The sequence below is a fragment of the Balearica regulorum genome, chromosome 6 (genome assembly GCF_011004875.1).
Source record: "Balearica regulorum gibbericeps isolate bBalReg1 chromosome 6, bBalReg1.pri, whole genome shotgun sequence".
NCBI classification, from domain to species: Eukaryota; Metazoa; Chordata; class Aves; order Gruiformes; family Gruidae; genus Balearica; species Balearica regulorum.
Genome location: NC_046189.1, coordinates 20,632,240 through 20,652,446, shown reverse-complemented (window position 1 = coordinate 20,652,446; position 20,207 = coordinate 20,632,240). Strand labels below are relative to the sequence as shown.

General features: G+C 37.1%; 1 protein-coding gene across 4 annotated transcripts; it reads left to right on the top strand.

Annotated features, from left to right (window-relative positions):
* Window positions 1-77: 77 nt before the first annotated feature.
* On the top strand, window positions 78-18,902 carry DCAF17 (DDB1 and CUL4 associated factor 17). 4 transcript variants are annotated; one of them, XM_010313481.2, is made up of 14 exons: window positions 80-545; window positions 1,797-1,900; window positions 3,263-3,353; window positions 4,293-4,432; window positions 5,207-5,285; window positions 5,461-5,550; window positions 7,733-7,840; window positions 8,372-8,477; window positions 12,019-12,161; window positions 13,523-13,632; window positions 14,031-14,118; window positions 15,710-15,793; window positions 17,224-17,379; window positions 18,150-18,902. In XM_010313481.2, the coding sequence occupies exons 1-14, from the start codon at window positions 381-383 to the stop codon at window positions 18,336-18,338; spliced, it is 1,653 nt and encodes a 550-aa protein (XP_010311783.2). In that variant the 5' UTR covers window positions 80-380; the 3' UTR covers window positions 18,339-18,902. The 4 variants fall into 4 exon arrangements, 3 of the variants coding, with proteins under 3 accessions (XP_010311783.2, XP_075612792.1, XP_075612793.1); XR_012836108.1 differs by lacking the exon at window positions 18,150-18,902 and having other exon boundaries at window positions 78-545; window positions 14,031-15,610; window positions 17,224-17,276; XM_075756677.1 differs by lacking the exons at window positions 1,797-1,900; window positions 3,263-3,353.
* Window positions 18,903-20,207: the final 1,305 nt, after the last annotated feature.

Genomic DNA, 20,207 nt, shown 5'->3' with positions numbered 1-20,207 from the left:
CCGCGGAATTCCGCCCGCCAAAACTACAGTACCCGGCGGGCCGCGGGGGGAAGGCGGTGCTGGGTTGTTGTCGTTAGGTGTTTGCTGTATTTCGGGTCTGGGGTGGCGGGGGAGACGCGGTACGCACTCGGCCAGGTGCCTACGCGTGGCCGCGGTTCTGGCCTCACCCCGGAGCCCCGTCGGGAGGCCTCGGCTTGTGTCTCTCGGGAGTCAGAGAGCAAGGGGCTGCCCGGGCCTTTTCCCGCTTCGCTTCACCTCTCGCCAGGCAAGGCAGGCGGTGAGAGAAATCCAGCGCGGGCCCGGGCCCTGCAGGGCTGCTCGCCCCGCCAAGAGCGGGCCAGAAGCGGGGGAGAAAGGCGAGCCTGCCCCGAGGCCCAGGAATGTGCCCGCAGGCGGCCGCCGGCGGGAAGAGGGCCGCCTCCCGGGCGCCCGGGGCTCACAACGTCTGCCGTCTCCTCACCCGCAGGGCCCACGGCTTTTATGCCAGAGATGCTGGTGTCGCCCACAGAAAAAACCTGGGACTGCTCAGAAAGATAATATGTCAGGTAATAGCGGCGCTTCCCGGCGCTGGCTGCGCCCCTGCGTGTGCTGGCTCCCAGCCGGGCTGGTCTGAGCGTCGGTCCTCCAGCCAGGTGCTTGAGAAGTCTCTGGTCACGCTGGCTAACAAGTTTGGGGAGAGAACGGCTGCAGTTTTCCTGGAGAGAGTTACAGATGGTTACATTCGTTTCATGAGACCTAGAAACGTGGAGAGGACTGTGCAGTGGCAAAGCTGCAGAAGTACTAGTAAATCTAATAATCATGTTACAAATAGTCTTTTATGAGATTTTATATAACTTATTTCTTTGCCTAAGGTGACTTAATAGTTAATACCAATGTTAAATTCATAGCTGTTTAGGGAGGATCAGTGTTAAATTTGAATGTAGTTCTCACAACAAGTTAATCAGCAGAGGTCTTAAGGTAAACATACCCCTAATGTGTCAGTGAAATTTATGTTACAGAAAAAATAGGAACTGAAGAAATTACAGAGTAAAGTGAACTTGATTTTTTTTTAATCAAAGAGATTACTGCTCCTATGCAGTAGTTGATGGAAATGCATTGAAAGTGAATATGTGGAAGTAAATTTGCAACTGTGTTATCTTGCAAATACCTTCACTGGAAGTCAGCTAAAGCGTGCACTTACGCAACTAGATCAATGGGCACGCAAGGTTTATTGAAATAAAAATGAGTACATCTGACTTAGACAAATACTTACTTTGTGTAAGACTGGAACCTTTGTTAATAGTATAGACCTCCTCATGTCTCTTAAGGTATGCAAGAAACTTTATGTGTGCAGTTTATTCCATTAACATATCAGGCACTTTTTGCAAATAACTGTAAACACATTTTTCTACTTTTCACACAAAACACCAAGAGCAGAATGGAGTCAGATGATCAGTAAATTCAATTGCATATAAAAGAGTTATGTGCATATTTACACTCTGGGGAGTTTTGTCCTGGATTTTAAAAGTTACCATTAAAGCTTAGTTCCCAGTTTTAATTTTAATGCAGGCAAGTTAATGACAAAATATTAATTACCAATGCTGTCCATAACAGCTAATAAAAAGATCTTTTAAATTGGTGCTTAATAAAGACAAAAATTCCCTAAAAAATGGGTTTTGTTTTTTTAAAAAAAAATTAAGATTTTCCTTTATGTATTCAACAGCAAATGTTCAATTAAAGTAAATTATTAAACTGCTGGAGGCAAATTATTTTCCAAAAGCAAAGTTTGTTACAAAAGCCATCACTGTCTGTTTCAGGAAAGTACTAAATTCAAGAATGTTTGGACAACTCATTCTTTATCTCCTATTGCATATGAAAGAGGAAGAATTTACTTAGACAATTACCGGTGCTGTATTAGCAGGTAATGAATTTACCATTAAAAGTTAGCCTGGCTTACAGTTTTAACACTGTCACTCTGTTTTAGACATGTCACTAACTCTACTCATCCAAATAGCCCTTGTGAATTGAATAGAATTTACTTATGAACAAAAAATAACCAGCTACATAAATCTTTGATAAATTACAGTCAGATGCCCTTGTGTCTAAATGTGACACCTGCTTTTGTAAAGGAAAGTCTGATCTTACTGGTACTGCATAACTTCAGCTTTCAGAGCACTTTAATAGTAGTGAAAGATGATCAGCGTTTTATGATTTTGCACTAAAAAGTGAAATGAAAGGTCTGATAACTATCAGTGTGCTAAAAAACGTGTCACAAAACCAGCCTATCTAACAAGCTTGGTACTATGTCTATAAATTCTGCTTTGAAGAAGTAAATTATTGTTCATGTAAACGTACGGTGTGCTGACTGCTTGCTGGTTTTTGTTACTGTATTTTGCAGATCAGTTCTCTGATCTGATGTACTCTCCTGTTCCATTATCAGCTGCAGAGGTACTGCTTGGGAGGCAGCACAGGGCAGGGTAGAGGACGGGAAGTCCTGCGTACACCAGTCCTTGTCCTTGCCCGTCCCTTTGGTGAGGGAAGTACCAGAGACTTGGAGATCTGTGTTGCTGAGGAAGTTGTGGTCAGAGCAGTTTTGAGACAGTGTTATATGATGCACAAAAGATAAATTACTCTGTCAGTGTAAATCATTGAGAGTTAATTAAATTAATCTATCACAGCAGAGATCTAAATCCACTTAGGAGCATTTTATTCCTACATTGTCTGAATGCTTTCCAGTACTGGGTTAACCTGTCCAACATCTTTTGGGTTTATCTTTGTCTCATCCTCTCCATGAGGGGAAAACCTGTGCACAGTACAAAGCTTCTATTCTAGTAGTAGAGTTTTTTTAAAAATAGTTGTAAAGGATGCTGCACCTTTATATTGTGAAAGGCAACACTGGAAGAGCTTGAGGGGAAGATTCCAGGGGATCGTTAGTTTCTGGAGTATGCTTTCTTTTTACTACCTATCACTGAAGTAAGAATGTTACTATTAAGTTTGTTATTTAAAAAACCAAAATAATAAAAAACCCAAACACAAACGCACCACAACACCAAACCACAAAATACAGAGAAGGTTGGCTTTTAAATATTACGTTATGCTAACTATTGTTTATTAGGCCTTAGTTTGACAGCAATTTCAGGTTATATTTACAAAGCAAAAATAAGATGTTTAGATTTCTGACCTGCCTAAAGAGAAGGCAGGATTTATAAAACTGTATGAAATGAGTCGTTGATAGAAAGTTGTTTATAAAGTAGACTAATGATTAGCAATCATTTTCCTCCAGCATTGCACAAGAGCCAAGAATACTTTATCAAAAGCCGAAGTGTTCTAAGTCAGAAAAAATAGAAGATGCTTTATTGTTGGAATGCCCACTGGTAAGATTACTTTTTCCTAGAGCATTGTTGTGCAAAAAAAGCAAATTAATATATTTTAGTGAAACATATGTACAATAGAGCATTCTTTCCCTGCAAACTATTTTCTCAATTTTTTAATGGAGTTAGGTCATTTAAGGTGTGCAATGTATGCTTATTTATTTTGACTGAACATTTAGAGGTATACTTCTCTGAGTTTCTTAATACCACATTCAAATGCTTTTTTGTGAGATTTCGTGGACGATTTTACAAATGGTGCCTTTATGCTTATGCAACTAACTCTAATTCCTTACAACACAAATTCTGTTTAATTTTTTCTTTATTTTTTAATTAGCAAGGGCAGTAGGTGAGAGTTTTAGTTTTTACCAGGTCTGTTGACATTAAAAAAAAAAGCAGATAAACTGAAGACCCATTAAAGCAACTCTGCTCAAAAGCTTTCTGCTGTTTCTAGCTAATAGATTATATAATTTCCCTCCTCCCTTAGGAGTTTTTCCTCTCATCCAGTGTCCACAGAATTTAGGAATATCAGCTCCATCCTTGAGGTACCTAAAAATAAAGTAGTGTGAATACCATTCTTAGCAGTTACTGTTGAGTTACCACTGAATGTCTTATTCTGCAATACTTAAACAACTGTCTCTTTAAGACTGGTATCAATTAGATCAATTAGCAGTTATACTTCATTTTTGCAAGGCAAGGAAGTTTTAAAATGTTTCTTTTCTAGAAAAGGTAACTGCCTTGCAAAAAGTGTGATAACGGATCATTTATGTGATAGATGACTATTTGGCACAGATATGACCTTAGAGATCCTCATGTGTTTAGCAGGCAGCTTTCCACCTTTAGTTTTCAAGGAATGTGTATTAACTTTTGTTTTCTTGTTATTGTGTCAAAATGTTATGTATCCTCCTGGTACAAACTTTTTTCTGATAACCTTTTGTTATGTAGGGGGAAATGCTACCAAGTCCATCAGACTATAAATCTTCCCTGATAGTCTTGACAGTGCAGAACTGGCTTCTGCGTCTCTCTGCTGATAGTGGAGAAATACTGGAAAAAATATACCTTGCCGGTTCCTGTTGCAAATTCAGGTATTAAACATTGACTAGGCTTTACATAATTAACAAGCATTAGTACTACACTGGAGAAAGGGAATCATGTTTATTTTAGTACTATCCTATGCCTGACTTCAGGTTTGTTAGTCTAGCACATTACCGGGAGTACTGTTCCTGCATGCTGTTTCCTAGAGAGGAATTTCAGCAGCTTAAGTATTATGGTCTCAGATTTGGTATCAAATTCCACAAAAGCCACAAAAAAATAGGCTACTATTGGCTTTTCTCTGACAATTTTACAGCCTTTAATACTGCAATAGCAACTTACCAGGAGAGGACCTTTAAGAGCTGTAAAACAAACTTCACAAAACATAAGAAAAATACGTTTAAGCCATTTTTAACTTGCAAGTATTCTTTTCCATAGGGTAGCCATTTTGCTCTTTAAAAGCAGAGCAGTTACTGCTTCTGATAAACTTCATCTCTTTTTAGTTCTCAGAAGAAATATTTCCCTTAGGCTGAAGGATAAGAAAGCAGTGATTTGTGAAGGGAAAGAGACAAATTAAGATAGTGAATGTTCATACTTTCAGAATTTTTCTCACAATCCTGTATGAAATAAGCCACTCCTAGTTCCATAGGTTTTGCATTATTGCAAACAGCAAACATCTCAGGCACCTCTCTCGAATCAGATACTGAACAGTTTGCCTAGACACAGGGATTTGCCTAGTTATAGTAGATTATATTTTATGTGAAATAATGTATTTATTATTAAATGTTTTTTAAATTCTTAAGATAGGCCTTTCTTGTCACAAATAGGTATCTGAGCTGGGATACTCCTCAAGAGGTAATGGTTGTAAAGTCCTCTCAGAATAAGCTCCCTGCAGCAGCACGGCAGGTAAGTTTGTTGAAAAACTGTCATTCTTAAATTTTTACAAAATTGATCAAAAAAATTTACAAGGACAGAGATGGAGACATAATGCTTTGTTATTATGGCAGAAGATGAAGATGTCCTACTGTTAATAAATGCCTCAAGTATAATAACTATATTCAGTATTGTTGTTCCTTCCCAGGCAGGTATCCAACAGTCTGTATTGTTCTATCTTGCTGTATTCCAAGTTTTGCCTCTTTCATTCATTGGAATGCTGGAAATAAACAAAAAGGTAAGTTAATTCCTCTGTTAATCCTGATCTGTACTGTAGTTGTCTAAGAGGCATAGTTTAGGCAATTGTCCCAGAATTTCGGATGTCATACAGCTCGTAAAAGCATAGTGCCCTGAAACATTGATTAGCAGTAACGTTGTTCTTGTGGCTCATAGGAGCACTGGGGAGAAGATGGGAAGATTCTTAATTCAGATGCTCAGAAGAGAAAATACAAATGCATTCTGCTGTTGGGTTATTCTTTGACATGTAGAAGGACTTTAGCCTTTACTTATAGCAATCACAAAAATTAGGGAATCCTAAAGTGTTTGTACACTTCACCTCTTTAAAGAAAAATAGATGTGCCTCTGACCCACTCCTAGTAATAGTCTATGAATTCTATATGCAGTTACAAATTTTACCAAACTTGTATTATCATTGATACTGAATGGCAAAATGTAAATGTGTCTTGCTTTATCAGTCAAGAGCAAACAACCTTTCTGAGGTCAGTTTGTGACCTGTAAGTAAGAGTGTATGTGTTAGGAAACTTCAAGCCAGATGGCAAGTTTTACTGTTCTGGTGAAAAAACATGTCTATTTTAAGTCAAGAGAGCTCTGGATACAACTTGTAAATGGAACAGTACAAACATGCAAACTCTGTCTTCAAAGCTCTGTGAGCTACAGTCTCATTTGGGGTCCAGAGCTATTAGAGGGTTTTAGCTGGTGCTGGGTTGGGTTGAGGTTGTAATTGAGATTGGGCTGGCAAGCAAAGGAGTTGGGTTAAACATTTTTCATTTGGGTCCATGAAAGTTTAGGGGCCCTGTTTATTGTTCTGTTCAAAATTAATATTTAAGACTGGAAAAAATGTTACCAATATCAAAGGTATTCTCAATCTGGTTAGGAATGGCATGCCAGATTCATCATGGTTATAGTAGGGGAAACACTTAAAAGAGTACTTCTTCACTTGGGCCTGTACTGAATATTCACTAGAGTAATTGTTACAGCTAGGAATAACATCAGGGCAGAATTTGGGATTTGAGAATACACCCAGCAGAGGAAGCAACCAGTGAATGCAATGCCAAGACCGATACAGATCAGTGGAACGTATTTGTTAGATTAGAGTTAGGGTTAGGGTTACTGTTCCAAGACTGCAGAATGCATCTAATGCGTCACGTTTACTGAGATCGTACACCACAATAAATTCTGAGTCCAGACTAGCTAAGGTCTCAAGGACAGAAAAGAGAGTTAAGAGCTGGAAGACTATTAGAGTTTGGGTCTGGAAGACACTGGAACCTAAGCTAACAAATGTATTGAGAAAGAGCCATAAGACTAAATAAAGGCAAGGTGTCAGGAGCGAATGTAATTTTGGGGACCAAACTGATCACAAGATCACTGATAAGTGTTAAGATTTAGGAGTATTACAGCTTTTGGATTTCTTTGTTTGTTTGTTTTAAATTGTTTTTAAGCCTGTTTTAACCCTGTTTTAATTCGTTTCTCACATAATGATTCAGATTAAAGAAATAAAAACTCTACATTTCCAAGCATATCTATTAAAAAAACAAAATAAAACAAACTTCATGTGTTGTTATTCATTAAATATAAAGAATTAGTTTGTTGGGTTTTTCTCGGTGGAGATGTGTTAAGTAGTAGCACAAATGAATACAATTATTAAAAGGGGTAACTCAGCTTCTCATATATGTGTCTAATTTGAATTCAGAGAGGATCCTGTACTCTGTGACAGCTGGAGAATGTAGTTTTAGTACAGCTGTACACAGTCATAGAGCCATGATTAGGCTAGTATTTTACCCTGGTGATGAAGAAAGAACAGAAGATCTGAAATCAGTACTTTTAGATTGAGTTGTTAGCTTTCCTAACATTCCTGTGGGATGTTGGGTAATATAATCTATTCATGTGTGATAATAACTGGGTAACATGATATGAAGATATACTGAGAATTGGTTAGAGAATGAATCTGCTTGCAGAATATGAGTAATCTAACCTCAGGTGTTACTGCAGTGCAAAGTATCACAGCAACTCAGCAGAACAGATGAGTTACAGAAAACTTCATGAACTAAACCACTGATTGTAGGGTTTGGTAAGAATAAAAAATTAAAGCAATTGCAAAATTAAGGACATAATGTCAGTATTTTGCATTGTGTCTTATTTATTCGCTAACAGAATATTTCTCTCTTCCTTTTTTTCCACAGATATTTGGCAATAGTGTGACAGATGTTGCTGTTTCTAATGGAATCCTGATTGTAATGTATAGCATGGGTCTGGTCAGGCTCTATAACTTCCAGGCCGTCTCTGAACAGGTAACAAAATAGGAAATTTTTCATACAGTCCATGCTATTTTGGGGCAATGAACCATAAATATCCATGTAATGCCGCACAGGTAGACAGGGAATGTGTCAAAGGATAGAGTTCTTGCCTAAATCTATTTACAGTTGGAAGATGCAGTGGGTACACTATCAGAAAATTCTACCCACACCAGCTACAGGTGGCAAAACGTAAGAGATACAGGGTCAGACAGGCACTTCAGCACGTGTACAGAGGAGCTGTGTAAATGCTAGACCAGGGCGTGCTGCTCTTTACACACCTAGTCTGTAGTTACAGATGAGTGCTAAGGCTGGAAACTGATGTGCATAGAAGATTGTTTGATCTGAAAGAGAACTGCAGTGAGACTTTTGAGTTTCTATTCTTCCAATCAAAAATCAAATGTTAATTCAAAAATAAGACTTAAAGCAGTATCTAACAAGATAAAGAATGCAATAGTAACAGAGCAGTAAAACTAAACATCAAGTAAACATGCATCAATAAAGCTAAATTGTTCTGTGTTATTTTAGTTCATGGAACAGCCATTTGATTTGGGACATGAATTCAACTGGAATGGTCAAGTGGGAGTTGTAGGAAAGTATCCATTTGGTCTTCCATGTAACATCAAAATAACAGGTATTTATGATCTTTGTATTATCTTGGCTGGTGGCTTTTATGGATTAATTACGACTTATTTCACAACAAGAAAAAAAATTAAAATTACTGTATTTGTATTGTGCTGTGGCTATATTTCTGGGTTCACATAGTAAAAATGTGCTTTATTTCTAATTACACGAACTTACCTAGAAAACTAGTACAGGAACTAAGCTATTTGAAAAACTTCATAAGCAATGCATGAAGCGGAAACCCCTTCCTTATTTGTGAGACAGCTGCTGTTGGGAAAGAGGAAGGGCTAGGACAGCTGTTAGTAACACCCAGAAACAGTATACAGTATGTAAGCAAAAGATGTGAGACCGTTTCATCTAACTTGCCAAGGGAATTAAAGGACACAGAATATAATTTCTCTGAGCTGCATTTTGGTAATTCTAATTTGTCAGAAATGTACCAGTTTCAATAAAATTAATTCCTGAGGAGAGAATAAATTTTCTATTAAAACCAATTCTTATGCCTCAAATCATTAACTTATGAATGTTCTGCTGTATGTAATGACTTTGATTTCTCTGAAACCAAACAATAATTTTTGTTGGTGCATTTGAGATTAGAATTTGGTGCTAAGAATCTTAATGAATGTCCAAAGCCTGATGCTTTCTTTGAGACTTTTTTTTTCTTAACTTTAAAAATACATTCTCCTAAGCTCACACTTGAGGCACTTCCAAAAAAACTCGAAACAGTAGGTTTCATCAATATGAAATAATGCATGCTTTTATTTCTTTGATTTTGAATGTTTCTGTATTAAATGGTTTTAAAGGTGACTGTCCACATAAAAAATGCTTTTGATCTTTATGTTCGCAAACAGTGTCAGATAATAACAGGCAAACCAGACCAGATTTACATAAACCTGAGGAAATAAACAAAGATAAAGTACAGACTTAGTGAAGGCTTTCAGTTACAATGCTATGTTTTATCAAAACAAAGAGATAGGCTGCTATAATTGATGTCTCAGATTTTGCAAAGGGAAATTTCTTTTCGTTTTCCTCTCTGTCTCAGTCTGCAAAACCACAATTTCATGTTAGGGGCCCTGTGGAAGACATGCTGTGGGAGCTTTAATAGGAAGTCTATACAAAATTTGCTCTCATGTCTTACAGATCATTCTAGTTTTTATGTTTGAGATTTACAATCGGTGTACTGGAGAAAACATTTCTGATCTTGAATTACATAAAAGAGTTCGTGGTTAGGAAGTTTTGAACTCATGACAAACATTTGCCATGGTTGCTCTTTGCAGATAGTTAAGAATCCGATGGTGGACTGAAGCCACCTCTGTAGCCCCCTCACTACCAAAACATTGCCACACAAACCAAATACGTCAATGTAATGTAATGCTTCAGTGAGTGAGTTTTTAACAGTTTTGGAGTTCATGCTTGTATTTACTATAATTTAACTACGTGTAATTTTCCTGCTTATTTAGTCCTAGCCTCCCTACAGAAATTGTGTGAAGGGATGACAATTATTACAGTGCTGGTTTTATGGTGTGTTAGATACCCAAGAGGAAGTGTATAGGGATCAAAACTTACAGCCTACCATGTACTTACCACGTCATTTACAGCTATTGACTGGTAAGGAATTCGATTTTGGTCACAGTGGAAGGAATGGAAAGGTACCTTTGAATCTTCATTATGTCACTTTTTGAAAGGTCCACAACTTAAAACTGTAGTTTGATTTATTATTAGAGGATACAGTAATTTCATAAAAAAACAGGAAGATACTTTGCTGAGGTTTTTTGGTTTTGTTTTTTTTTTAACGTTTAGAACAAATACTTGTTAATGCTGCCAGGAACAACTTCATAGCTTTATGTTTAGATGAGGCTGGAGAGTTTTAAGGAAATGAACAAAGAGATTGAAAACTGGCAATGGTAGGGAACAGGACTTGTTGAGCAACAAGAGCAAGTGACCCGTAGCAGGAGTGGGGGAGTTGAGGCAGCAGAGTCACGCTATCACAGTGGTTTGGGTGACTATGGCCTTGCAAATCTTTGCCAAATGAACATAAAAAGAAAGGCATATTTTATCAGTAGCCTGTACTGCTTAGGATTCATATGTAATTGAAGTGCATTTAAATCTATCGTTAAGTCCATCTACCAGAATTTTTGAGGGGCCTTGCTATATACACTTTATTTAAAAATAAAAAGTTGATAGGGTAAAATATTAACAAGTTTTCTTGATTCGTTTTTCATTTCCTGACAGATTTTAATATCAGTAGGTCCTCTGCTTATGCCTCCATCTTCAACATTCTCTACATTTTCAGCAGATGCCTCCGTTTTTATAATCTTTATTTTGTTACATCTTGCACAGAACCTCCCATTTCCCATGTGGTAGTCCAAAAGACAACTAGAAGACAGCCACTTTCCAGCTTAGGAAACACTTCATTTCCATGGGCAGTAAATTAATTCCTTTCAATTTAAATGGCTAAGTTACTAGAAGCATGCATGAAGGAAAAAAGAGAGAAGCACTATGTAAACATGATTTCTGATGTCATGTGACATCTTAGCACCATTGGCTAGGATCTGGAAAATTGTCTAGACTAAATAGGACAAGAACAAGTCAAAATTTGGATGAGACCTTTGGGACACAAAAGTCCAAATAAGAACCTTGTTCTCCTCACAGTAATTCAGCTTGAGTTTTTTAATTCTGCCTGTTTAAATGGCCCTTGTAATTGCAGATTTTCTCCACATTTTGTCAAATTTTTTTTCCAGCACTACTTTGCACTGTTAGAAAGAGCTGATCTTCAGTCTAAAATTGATTCAATTTTAACAGCTGTAGAAATTGCTTTTATTCAGCTAGTTGGTAGAAGTTGTAAAGCTCTGTGCAGTCCATTTTGTTGAAAGATGCTTCTCTCATGTAGTACGCAGAAGACTTGTAAGAATGGCATATTACATCTGTATAATTTATCCCAACTGAACCGAAGGGAGAACTAGGTACCTTTAGCCATCAATTACAAAAATTCCTAGCTTTTTATTGATTTTTATGAACTCAGCATTCATTGTGGTCCACACTTTTGTATTGCACAAAAGGAGAGGGAATACTCAGTTTGGGGTATCTTTCTGCATTTCATTCTGTTAAATTTGAGGTTGCTGCTGTTAGTCTGTTTCCAGCTATTTATCATATTTTTTCCCAAGAGAATAGTGATCCCTTTGATATGCTGTTTGATCTGTTCATGTATACGTCCTCTCTCATTCAGATGAGCTGGATTAATTTTAATTGTTTGCTACATCTTTGCTTATCCCGCTCATTTGGAATGAAGTAAGTCCAAAGGTATCAGAAGAACAGTTCAGCATGAAGAACTGAGAAGGCAGTAACCTTCCACGGGGAATTGCAGATGTCTGCCTGCATGCTAGGCAAGGTAGCATAGCTGGTGCTAGAAAAAAAGATCACAGCCAATTATTTCCATCAGTCTTCAAAAGTTCTGAAGAATTAATAGCTTTATTGGAATTTAGAATTGTAAGGATCAATGGAATTATGATTGTTCTGCTACTAATGGTGTTAACGTTACCGAATATTTGCAGATACCCCACCTTTGCTATTTGAAGTATCTTCTCTGGAGAATGCATTTCAAATTGGAGGTTTTCCTTGGCATTATATCATCACACCTAACAAGAAAAAACATAAAGGAGTCTTCCATATTTGTTCTCTGAAAGACAATGCTTTGGTAATATATTCAGATAGCAGCTTCTCTGAAATGAATATGTATCACGTTTGTCTTCATCTCTTCTTCTGAGTAGTGCTCGAGGTAACAATACCCTTGTTTTCCAGTGTGATGCTCTCACAAGGGATCACCCCGCAGTGTTACATCTGCTATCCAGTGGAGTCATGTAAAATGCTTTCTTCTGAATTAGTACTGCTTCTGGTATTTCCTTCATCCCAATATAATCATAGCACTGTCAGTACTACACAGCACTGTATTCTCAGCTTAAAAATTAAGGCTCAAGCAGAATCTCAGAATCTCATTACCTGATTCCTTGCATGGTACTATCTTAATGCACTTCTGACGAGTCAGCCTACCAAACGGCATGGCTAAAGAAACATCGTAAGTTTTAAGAAATTGTAGAATAAGTTTCCTTAACGTTTGTGGTTTATCCCTGATTTGAATCTCTCTCCCTAGAAAGATTTTATTACTCAGTTTAATCCAGCATTCCCAATTATTTTTGTTTATGTACTATTCATCATATATTCTTTTGCGTGAGCTCTCCATCTCATCTTTTATTTTGGATCTGGATTTTACCTGAAGATACTTCTGTAACACAAGAAGCTTCTATGCCTGTTAGTTCAGGGTACTTCACTGAAAAATTTCTCATCTGTAAATGTCCTCATCTCTTTTACTAGCCTGATCAAATTAATGACCCCCCTCCTATCTCTTATTTTCAAAACAGATCTGTCACAACCATATCTGAGGATCAATTTTGATTCAAAGGGACTTGTACAATCCTTCTCCACCTAGTTTTTTCTATGTGGGTTCATACATTTGAAAATCTGAATGATCAGGGTCAGCTAAATTTAATAACAAAAAGCCACTGCAAAAATGCCAAGATTTTGACCAGCTCACAGCTGAAATCACAAGCTATCCCAGGCTTACATGCTCCACAAATACTTGCACAAAAGAGGCTGAGCCTGAGGTTGAAGCTCAAGTCAAAGTTTGTGCTAATGCTTTTCTCATGTCTTGACGCATCTCATGTCTTTGACACTCAAATTGCTGGAATTGTTGAAGTGTTTACAGAGTGTAGGCTAAATCTTCAATTTGCTTAGTTTCAGGAGAGGTAGGACCATGGATAGCTGTGGTACAAGGTCATTGCTTATTGCATATTTAAAAAGTTGAAACTGTTCCACGGAATATCTTGAGAATTGGAACTGAGTAGTACTGTTGCTGTTATTCCACTGCCATTCTTTCTGGTCATGATTAGGAGCAATACTTAAAAACCTTCAGAGGTATGTGGAGAGGAGCTGAGTATTTCCTCTTTAATTGGATCTCTGATAATTTCAAAATACTAATATTCTAAGCTTTCTCTTCTTCAGGCAAAAAATGGCATCCAGGATATGAAATGCTGTTCACTAGAACCTGATTGGATATATTTCCATCCAGATATGTCAGGTAGAATAATCCACGTGGGACCAAATTTGATAAAGTATGAGCCTTTTTTTCTCAAATCTTATTTTCATTAGAGGAAAAGTTGCATGACTGCATAAATTCAGTAGTTTGACAAGTTGCAGGCCAAAACACTCATCAAGCCCTAGAAACTGTAAAATTTATTAATTTGTCAGAATCAGAAGTTCTGGTAGAAACATCTGCAGATTTCTACATGATGAATGTGGGCACTGGCAGGCAACACTAGATTTTCTTATGTTCAAGGACGTCTGTGTTAAAATTTCACTGATAAACATAAATTACAAAAATAATTTATTTCAATTTCAGTTATTTCTGATGTTTCCATATACCTGATTTTTTAAAATTATAAATATAGAAGTGTTGTAGTAAGTGGATTAGAATACATGACTTATTTTGCAATTTCTGTTTCTTTTGTAGAGTCTTGAAGCTTAAGGAAGTTAAAAATGATACAGATCAAACGGAGGTTGCAGAAGATTATACAATTGTGGCAAACAGAGAAAAATGTGTGAGTTTAGTGTCTGAGATCACAACATATGATTTTCAGCAACACACAAGGGTTTTGCGTATGCGAGTAGTCAGTGTGGTTTATGGGCTTAATTCAAAGTTTATTGAAAGACATTCCTTCTCTTCATTGCACTTTAAGCTATATATATAAAAAAATGCAAACAGTAACACTTTTGTGATAGCTTTCTGAAACCTCCAGTCCTTTTTTGTAGTTTTCAGCATTCTTTATGGTGTACAGTATAACCACATATCACTGATACCAAACATACTTAAAAGATAGTGACAAATTTCCTTCAAAAGAAGGTGCCACCAAGTGATAATTGTGTGCATCTCTGGTGTTCAGGTAAGTTGATCATACAAATGCGAGAAATGTTTCAAGTCTCTCATAGCTTAGGGGTTAAGTCTTCGTAAGACCACAAAGACAATACATTGCTTCCAAAAGTCTGTTTCTTTTCCTGCCCGTGCACATCTGTCACTCCCTTGTGACAGGTTTGGTATTCATGTAACACTTGGTGAGCCAAATCACTGCACTGAAATAATAGAATAATAACTCAGCAGAAAAGGTGAGTACTTTTCTGCTTGCTTGGTGAGCTGAACTGGAGCTGGAACAGAACTGAGTCATCAGTGGGTCAGAAGAGTGCAGAAAGGTAGAACCAAGTGGTGAAGGGATGATGTAAACCTCATGGTAGAAATGAGCTGTTATATCACCTCAGTTGCTTCGAGAAGTCTTTTGTGATAACAAATCACAAAGTCAATCTAAATGTCAAAAAGGTTAAAGAGACACTCCTGAAGAAAATTTTTGGCAGTGCCTGGAACTGCCATTTTGCTTGAGTGTACAAAGTTATGTCTTCCCTAAAAGCAAGTTTTTATACTTTGAGTACTGTACAGTCCCTGGAAATCAGTGATGCTAATTTTGAAGCTTCTGCAGAAGAAAAGTTTGTGTATTAAAAATCTACACTAACTCAGGAATAAAACTTCCATTGAATTCAGAAAAGATAAGCTTTATCATCTAATGACTTGCCATGCTTGCAGGGTTTTTTAGGGTTTGTTTAGGTAACTTTGGTTGCGGTAATAGCAAAGAAATACGGGTTCTAATCCTGTCTGTGCTGTCCCTTTTCCTTTTCACTTCCATTAAGACAATGATACTCCAGTTTTGAATGTTTATGGTGTTAAGCCCAGTGGAAGCAGCTTGTGGGTGGTTTAAGATGCTACTTTCCCCATTTTCTGGAAATAAGAGTTTAAAAAACAAATTGGTGGTGACTTAGCTGTCTTAATTCTCATTCCAGCATCTTGGCTCCAGTCACTTCTGTTCTAAAAATTATGGTAGCTGAGAACCTTTGCCACCTCTACAGGACTGAGAACCTCTGAATATAAGTAATCAATAATATCTCAACTAAAGCCACCGAGTTCATGAACCCTCATAAAGAAGAGATAGCGGCACTAGGGCCATGCATAGCTAATGAGTAAAACAAGATCTGAGAGACTAAAACAAGGTCAGAAAGCAAAAGACATGAAATAGATACATTGCAAATAGATAGGAAGAAACTAAAATGCTCTGAAGTCTAAAGCTGCTTTTTTCTTTATCTCCAAAGGTGAACAATGCTGTTACTGTAACAGCTTCTGGTCGAGTGGTGAAAAAGCGTTTTAACTTGCTGGATGATGACCCAGAACAAGAGGTAACTGATGTAGTGAGTAAGAGCAGTTTGTGGATTATTTAATATGTTTAGCTAGCCAGAAGTCATTCTTGTTTCAGGTGCAATGGCTGCACATTAGCTGTGTTAATCTTTGAGTCCTTTATTCCTGTTCTGTGGCTGTCGTTGTCTTAACTTCTAACGACTTCATTTCCTTTCTCTCTCAGTCATCTTTTCTCCTTGATTGACATTTATGCTTTGGATAGCCTCTTTTTTTTTTAAGAACTGATCTTATGCCCCATGATACTGTCATAATTCTATGCAACTTCAGTGGCACAGAAATGAGATGCTAATGTGACGAAACATTACTCTTCTCGCCATTCAAACATCTCCTTCAAACATTTCTTACAATGCATTTTATGAAATGAAAGAAACATTTTATTTTTTTTTCTCTGCTTTAGGTTTCTCTAGTCTTTGAGATAGTATCTGCATACTATATTTTTCTCTCCCAATTACTTTAATTAGATTGCAGGATAAGGTATTTAACACTTCCTCCTGCTTCTTGAGAGTGAAAACACCACATGCCTTGATGTTGAGTCTTCAAGAGGTTCTGAAGAATATTTTTTAGCTCTCTGTCTAGAGCTGGAGCTGTAATTGACATAAGCACAACAGTTAAAATTCATCAGTTTCTGGCAGTCATTTCTATTATTTTTTCTGAGGTAATAGATTTTACTATAATAAAAATACAGGACAGTCCAATATAGCCCTTACAGTCTGCAGTTCATTTCTATCTACTTTTTTTTTTAAATAAAAACTAGAGTCTGCACACTATGGTTTTTTTCCTGCTGTTACACTTTATTTGTGATTCCAGTAGATATTTTTCCATTATGGAAGAAAAAGACTGGCTTGAATTTAAAGAGTATGGTACCAGGTTCATGACAGTGAGATAGAGGCAATTAAGGCAGTTTCAGTCTTCACCTTTTGGTCTCAGTTCTTCACGGTCACATGCTATGTGGAGTGAGAGAGAACTTTGAACAGAACATACAGATGTTCATGTGAATGGAATTACCCAAATATACCCATCCCTTCAAAACCAGTAATGGTTTGAAGCTACACTGTCTCTAACATGTCTGCTTCAAGAGAGAGCATGGAGTATAAATATGCTGCTTCTGCCACTTTCAAAGTACTCTTTTCTATTTCCTGTGTGATACATAAAAATTACATCTACTTGTGCATTAGGATTGTTCAGAACATCACTTTCTTCTCTCCTGTCTTCAGGAATTTTGCTGAAATAGATTGGACAACTTGTGTTGGAAACAATGCCTGCTGGGTATCAGACTGGCAAAGTTTTCTTTATCAGATCAGAAGATTTCCAATTCTGCTTTCATCTGAAAGAAAAAGAGCTATGCAATTTAGGTAGAGGGAAATGTGAATTTATGTTTGATTTGTAAACTTGAGGTTTTGTTTTTCCTAAGACATTCAAAATTGTGGACTATGAAGATGAATTGGATTTGTTATCCACTGTGGCAGTTACTCAAATAGGAGCTGATGGAAGAGCTCACCTTGACTTTCATTGTAATGAACATGGGATTCTACTTAAGACTATTCCATTACTGGAGTCCTGGGATGTGGTGAGGAGACTTCCTATCTTTTGTTTACGCTAACACTTCCCCATACCCATTTACCTACCATTTTTGGTCAGGTTTGAAGCAGATATATACATAGTCTTGCCAAGTGCTACGGATGAGATTTGTACAAAATAATAATTGGAACTCCAAAATTTTAAGTATTCCATCAAACAGTAGTTCATTTGTCTGAAAATCTCCATGATTTGAAATTAAGATTATTTTTTTGTTATTGGTTGATTTGTTTGGGTTTTTTGGTTGGGGGAGGGGTTGTCCTTACATATTTCTGAAGTATGTATCAATTTGAATACTCACTCTCTAGCTAGTTACATCAGCTTGATTTTACAACTTGTAAATAGTCTCACTAGCATAACTTGAACTACTCATGCATATAATTAAGCATGGACCTCACTGTGAGTATATTTGGAGAGATGGAATGGGCTGTTCATACACTACGAGTTTAGGTGGACATCCAACTTAGATGATCTGAAATGTTCAGCACCTTTGGCACCTCTTTTTATCATTGACTTCATATAGGCAACTTAGGCTCTGAATTGCACTTAGATTCCTAAAACAGCCATGTGGGAAACCTCTCAAAGTTTTAAAATTATGTCTTTTATCTGGAAGAGCTGTTTGTGTGTATCCACACAAAACTCCTGTCTGATCATGGAGGTCACCAATGTTAAATATTTTTTGTTCCCCCAAGGAAAATGGTACGGGTATTAGCAAGTCATGGAAATGGACACTGCAAGCAGATTTTCTTTTTCTCATTTCAGACTTACAGTCATGAAGTTTACTTTGACAAAGACCTTGTATTACACATAGAACAGAAGCCTAACAGGAGGTTCAGTTGTTACGTTTACCAAATGGTCTGTGATATTGCAAAAGATGATGAATGTTCAAGCCACGAAAAACCAGAAAGAGTATTTTGTAAAAAAGGAGGGAGAATTTTTGAATATATTTAAGACATAAACAGCAACTACAGAGACTTCAATTTGGATGTTATTTAAGGACTTCATACATGTGAATTAGTCAACTACTGGTTTTCAGGCAGGATTTAATCTTAACATGTTGTACTGCTACATGATGTTTTATTTCTTTTTTTTCTCTGTAATACTGTACACTTGTCTGTAGTCCATAATGGCTTTTCATGTATTCACCAGTTCATCGTTAATGCTAGATGCAGCATTTATTGCTTCTCTGCAGCAATTGGATTGAAATACCAGACATCAAGGAGAAAGATGTGGATTTACTGATCATGTGCCATCTGCTGCTGTCTGTCTTATGTAGTTTTACCTATGCAACTTTAATACAGGCTATTATTTTCAAAAAGTATGTAAAACTATATAGGATAAATTCTGTATGTAGTATTAAATTGGTATTAAATTGGCAGAGTTACCATTAAACCTCTTAGGAAAATCCTTCTGTTGGTTTTGTGTGAGAAATAAAATCACTCAGGTTTTCTGGTGGTGGTTGTTTTGGTGTAACGAGAAGTATTAATAAATTATGTATTTTTACTGCCTTTTAAATATATCTTTATTTATATATTTTATATATATATGTAAAAACCCAAGCAATTCTCTGGTTCTCCCTGTGTCAACAGTGAGGAGTTGTTCAGTCTGAGCCAAAGCTACCAGCTGCTCAGCTGGATCACTACGTGCAGCCTGTCTGATGCACGGGGGTTCCGTGGGGTATATTCAGATTCTGCAGAATACAAGCTTTCATTTTAAATTAAGAAACACACAACAACACAACACAGGCTGTAGGTTTCATGGAGGTAAAGACTGTTTCCAAATGCAAGCCAAAGATGGGCTCAGGAGAGTAGCTCTTGGAGGGATGACCAACATCCCATTTCTCACTGCCACCACTATTCTCATGAGTGTGGCAATTTTAAACCCAAGTGTTTCTCTTCACTGCAAGCTTCACTAATGAAGTGTGGATCATTCTAGCTGATGCAACAGTGTAGAGCTCAAGAAGAATTCTATAAATTATGTATTGTATTTATAAAAAGTGGAATGCAAAGGAAAAAGTGAAATACAGTCATGGAAGGAAAAAGCAACACAAAATGGAGACCTAAGAAGGTAATGAAACAACAGTAAAAATAAAGAGCAGCAGCAACACTCTACTTCCACCCTAGCTTCACTAAGTTTTCACTTAGTATCCAGGAAAGAGCACATGTGTGTTATCTACTACTATACAAGTAAGTTATGAGAGTAAAAACTGATAGGAATCTATACTCTTGGGCAGAAGATCCAACTCTTAAGCAGATACGGATATTTTGTGCTCATTTCTGTTGAATTATTAAAGCCGTTCCTCCCAGAGCAAGACGTTTAAACTTCATTGTTTATTAAATAGTGCAAGTACTGCTCATCAAGAGTTACTGTTATTTTTAAGTTATTGCAGACTTTTGCAGTGATATTCTGCTAAATCAACAATTATACATCAGAATCCATCTTTTGAAAAATGCAGCAATTTGTAATGACCAAAAGGTAGTCTGGACTTCAATTAAGATGATTATGGGCTTTGTGTAAGAAATTCTATCACTTTAAACACACACTGTGTTGCTGCACTACAGATAATGGCAGATGTTCCATCCTGGAAGGTCACACAAAGACGTTTTCATTCAGAAACAGGAGAGATGTTTCTGTTTAGTTTAAAACACCGTGAAAGCTATTTAAGAATAGAGAATCCAGAATGACAAGCCCTGGACACTTCTGTGAGTACATTCACAACCTTACAAATGGGCTGGGACACCAGAGAAGCAGAATCACTAAATGGTTATGGGTTGTGCTTTTCAAGCTGTGAGCAGCAGCGTTGCAGCGCCCAAAAAAATT